The sequence below is a fragment of the Poecilia latipinna genome, unplaced genomic scaffold, assembly GCF_001443285.1.
Source record: "Poecilia latipinna isolate Pla-1442-1.1 unplaced genomic scaffold, P_latipinna-1.0 Scaffold301, whole genome shotgun sequence".
Classification (NCBI taxonomy): Eukaryota; Metazoa; Chordata; class Actinopteri; order Cyprinodontiformes; family Poeciliidae; genus Poecilia; species Poecilia latipinna.
In genome coordinates, this window is record NW_015112917.1 from 129,061 (window position 1) to 134,018 (window position 4,958).

The 4,958-nt window shown below is 34.2% G+C and overlaps 1 protein-coding gene across 1 annotated transcript in view; it reads right to left on the bottom strand.

The window, feature by feature from the left end:
- The window catches only part of spata6 (spermatogenesis associated 6), a 25,104-nt gene that overhangs the window by 6,016 nt on the left and 14,130 nt on the right, over window positions 1-4,958 (bottom strand). The window contains exons 9-10 of the mRNA XM_015034511.1: window positions 1,724-1,811; window positions 1,209-1,249 (exon numbers count right to left, since the gene is read on the bottom strand). Coding sequence (XP_014889997.1) covers window positions 1,209-1,249; window positions 1,724-1,811 — 129 coding nt within the window. The remainder of the gene's footprint in view (window positions 1-1,208; window positions 1,250-1,723; window positions 1,812-4,958) is intronic.

The window sequence follows — 4,958 nt, forward strand, 5'->3', positions numbered from 1 at the left end:
ATATAAAAAAAAAAAAAAAAAAAAAAAAAAATATATATATATATATATATATATATATATATATATATATATATATATATATATATATATATATATATATATATATATATATATATAAACGTTACTCAAGTTGTCAGCCGTGTTCACCTTGAAACTTTTGAACAAACTAATGTAAGCAATTGAGGAATTTATGCAAAACATATTTTAGTTTTAGTCCTAAAGTGCACTTTAATACAAAGAACATATCTGTATTCCCAGGTTGTCATAATTGATAATAGTGTATATAATGTTTGTGACTGGGCCTCTAAAATCTATTCACACATCTTGAACTGCATATTTTGTCAGGTTAAAACGACAATGTATTTTATTAAGATATTAACATATTATGCAGTAGAGCATAAATTCTGTTTATAACTGAGGTGTCAGGAATAGGGCTGTAGCGATACACTAATCTCATACGATGCGCGATATTCTGCTTGCAGTATAAGTTACAATATTCAGCAAACGATGTGATTCAACACATTTTTAAGATTTTCTGGAAGATTTTAGGGGGACAGAGTGATTTTGGTGACATTGTGTCACTGTTCCGTAGACTTGGATTGAATTAATTGAACTGATGGTGTAATACTGGTGTAATAAATGTTGTGTTTGTTATACATTTGTTGTACATTTGTTTTGTTTAAATGTTAATTGTGTGGCCTTTTGTATTTGCTTATGCACAAAAGGAACCTTTTTTTTTGTCTCACTCACTTAGATGAGATCATTTACCTACTTCATTATTTAATTAATTGTAACTTGTTGCTTCATTAAATTTTTAATGTACATGTGCAACTGGGTAAAAAAATGTCATCTGTGACAACTGTCATTTAATTCATGTGGATTTGACATAAAACTCAAAGTAGGATTTAATGTATCGATACTCGCGGATGAAAAATCGATACTTTCTGAGGAAAAAATATCGATAATTATCGTAGAATTGATAAAATTACACAGCCCTAGTCAGGAAGTGGGAGAACCTGCTTTTTAAAAATGTTTTAAAAATATGTATCCAGGCCAATTTAATCTGATATTCCTACAAAAATCCTTTAGATATTTAACTAATACAAAAAAAAAAGAATAGTGTTTCAACCATGATGGGACACATTTACTCATTCATTCTTTAAACTTTGGCATGGCCTCCCAATTTCAAAGATGATAATCAGACTTACCTGCTCTGCTCTCTGTCTGTAGCTTCCATAGAGAAAATCATCTACAGAAAGACAAAGAAAAACGTATAAGTGCAACATGACGTTATAAAAGGATCCAATCACATCCATGTATTGCATAACTAGCAGTAAACAATAAAATGAGACAGTATTTTCATTTAATTTTCAACAGAATATGCTGTGATCTAAAGTGCTGAGTCTGAGGAAAACAGCAGCCTGATGGACCTGCTGGGAAACCACAACCCTGTTTGCCTGATGAGAAATCACAAGTTAGTTTTTAACCCAAGATATTTTGAGCTACATGTTGCTTCAAAGCCTCCTATATTCCTATAACATAAATCAGAGTATCAATATAAGAAGATTAAAACCTATCATAAATATCTTCATAGTTATAACGAGAGGGGGGGGAATATAGCATAACTTGAATGTCTAAAATCAGAAAGTACACAATCTGAAAATATTCTGTTGGTTTTTCTATCAGTAATAAATAGTTTGCATAGAGAAGTTTTGAGGCCTACCTGTGTGATCAGCTGAGAAACTGGCGGTGTTTTGATGCATGCTGCAGTTCGGTGTTCCCATCCCAGTGACTTCACTGTGACGAGGGACCTGGAACATCACAGGATCAGAGGATCATTTATGTTTAATATGAAACACTTCAACATGTTTTCTTTAATCTGTCTCACAAAACTCTGAAATCTAAAATAATAAGCAAATAACTTCCTCCTGCTGCACTGTGGAAACACAAAAGACAAATAAAGTAGATTAATCACATTTCCACATTGTTTCGAATGAAGCAAAACAATTTTTTAAAACTCCTCTCCACTTCTTTGAAGCAAACTGCATTCTGCGTTAACACTTTGACTTTCCTCGGCACACAGGAAGCATTTGGAGCTCTGAAACTCGCACTGATTATTCTCTGCTCACAAAGCTGAACTACTTCATAAGGTGTTCATTTGTTAATTGCGGCCTGACACTCAATTAATGGGGTTAATTATAGGAAGAGGATCACCCCCCAGGAAATGCAGAGGCAGAAAAGCATGCTCCTGCCTCCGATAAAACAACAGTAATCATCAAGTGAATTTCATTAATGAGTCTCACCAAAAACACAAACTCAGCATCTAATAATCTGATCTGTTAACAGTGTGCGAGATGCCTCCGACAGTCTTATAGAAACTTATCCTTTTGTGAAGAGCATTTCCTTGATGCATGTGACTTTAATCAAATTGTTGTTCTTTAAAAAAAAATCTGAATGTTAGCTTTTAAATCATGTTCAGGTCCCTCGGTGTGGACAACTGAGCACAAATAGTCAAAATCCATTCATAATGTCAAAATCCATTAAAAGCTAAGATAAAAAGATTAACATAGCCTTATTACTACATCCTTAACTTAATCTGCTTGCATGATTAAGTGAAATTTGGGGAAGCTCCCACTGAGGTGTGACCTGCAGCAACTCGGGCTCTTATTAATCTTCTAAACCGTGTGCTTAGAACACGTCTACTGCTGGATTATTAAACACAGAGAACCGTGATTAAGTTATTAGCTGTCTTTAATTCTAAGATTTTTAAGATTTTTACAAACCAAGTTACACGAAGGAATGAAAGGAACCGAAATGGTTCCCATAAGATCTTGACTTCACAAGCTTGATGCTGCTGTTATGGGCCGGACTTATAGAGGCTTTACTGCACGTTGTTTCTGTTTTAATCGTGGTTTTAGGAAAACTTAACTCTTTATATTTTATGCCCATCATCATTTTTTTTTTTGCTGTATGCGATCAAGAAAAGGGAGGAGATCCCAGCATAGACCCAGACTATCCCTGAGAGACTTTTCATCTTGTAATTCCAGACTTGAAGAAAAGGGAGACAAAAAATAAAAGATAAAAAGGGGAAGATGGAGTGGCATGTAGAAGTAAAAGTACAAAAGAAAGAAAGACAAGCAGAAATAAAGAAAAACAAGGACAGAAAGAAAAGAAAGACAAAAAACAAGGACAGAAAGAAATAAGGGTGCAAGAAAGAGAAAAAGTAAAGCAACCAGGAAGGACAACAGTGGACTGAAGGAGAGTAAAGGCCAATACTTGTTCTCTCCCAGGGCTCCAAGAGCAGGAATAGATCATTCTGTTCTTGCAGCTCGTTCTTGACACTTCAGCTGGGCAAAACTTTTTTTTTTACTCTTGTGTGGTGTTTGATAACTATAATCTACAAAAGGTGCAGAGGGATGGAACCATCAGGACTTATTATGCAAGTTTGGAGGAAGTAGGAAATGTTTTGATTATAACAAACTTTGTTCTTGTCCTCACCAGCTCAGGTGCAGAACTGTTTTTTTTTAGTCCCATTTTTACTTTTATGGCTGTGTTTGCTCCGTGTTATTTTCCTTTCTTCGTTATCCGTATAGTACTTTAATTGGGTTTTGATATTTGTAGTTTTGATTTGTAATTGTCGATGTGCTGCTGCCAGCCTTGACCAGGTCTCTCTTGGAAAAACAGATTTTTTTTTTATCTCAATGAGAATCACCTAGTTAAATAAAGGTTACATACAGGCATAGAAGCAGAAGAGGAAGACGGATATGACAACACAAAGGAGGGAAGAGGATGAGGTCAGAAAGGACAAAAAGAGGAGATTTAGGACACAATGATGGAAAGACAGAGAATGCATTGGTGGAACAATAATAAATACGATAGAAGGAGGGAAAGATAAGAGCATAATAAAGAAAACAAGGAAGAAGATAATGAATGGAGGAAAAAAGGACAAGCAGAAAAAGAAGGGAGAAAAACAATTGGAAGATCAGAAGGAGCATAAGGGTGGAAGGACACAAGGCAGAGAGGAGGGACAGAGAAAACAACACAAGGAAAGAAAAGATAGAGAAAACATAAAGATAATGGGATCTAGAATAGTAGGTACATTTTCCACACCTAAAAAAACACCTAAACACAGTTCTATTAAATGTATACTTCATATATTGTTAAACTTTAAAATTTAAGTTTTTCTGAAATCCCACAAAATATTTGAACATACATACATTGATGAAACTTAAATCTAAAATTAGAGCGTAGAAAATGATTCATCAAACAACCCAGTTTGACAGATGATCAAGTCTACACTAAATTTCCATCAGGATCCTGGAAAACAATACATTTGGTGTTTGTTTTGTGAATATTATTGATTATTTAATTAATTAACTCACACACTATGTTTTTATTATTGTTAAGGTTATCAGATTATTTATGTTTTTCATTTATTTACACATCAGAGACAGGCAGTGTTATTGGTTTTACCTATTACATAAAATAAAAAACTTTTTTCACTTTTCTTATTCGGCAAACCAGAGTAATAATAGAAAATGCCAGTTTAAAATATTATGCACTGCAGGCAGAAAAGCCATCCTAAGAAAATGGGCCTAATATAAACTATAAACATAGAAGATTGGGATGAAATTGTTCACAACAGTTTTGCTGTGGGAACAAAATAAAATCCCCTTCTTACTGAGAAAATTTGAGGAAATCCAGAAGAGGCGGAAATTATATATTATGACAAAACTGCTTGTTTTTGCTCAAGTACTCCAATTTTTATATTTTCCGAGCACACACTGGTCTGTTCAATTGTTTTGGTTCTACATGCACAGATCAATTGAACAGAATCACACTGTGACTTTTACTGCCTGTTTGGTAAATACTGCATCCATGCGATGTAAAAGAAATCGGGGGGGGGGGGGGGGGGGCTTTTTTGATGGGGGGGGGATAAGACTAAAAAAAAAAAAAAA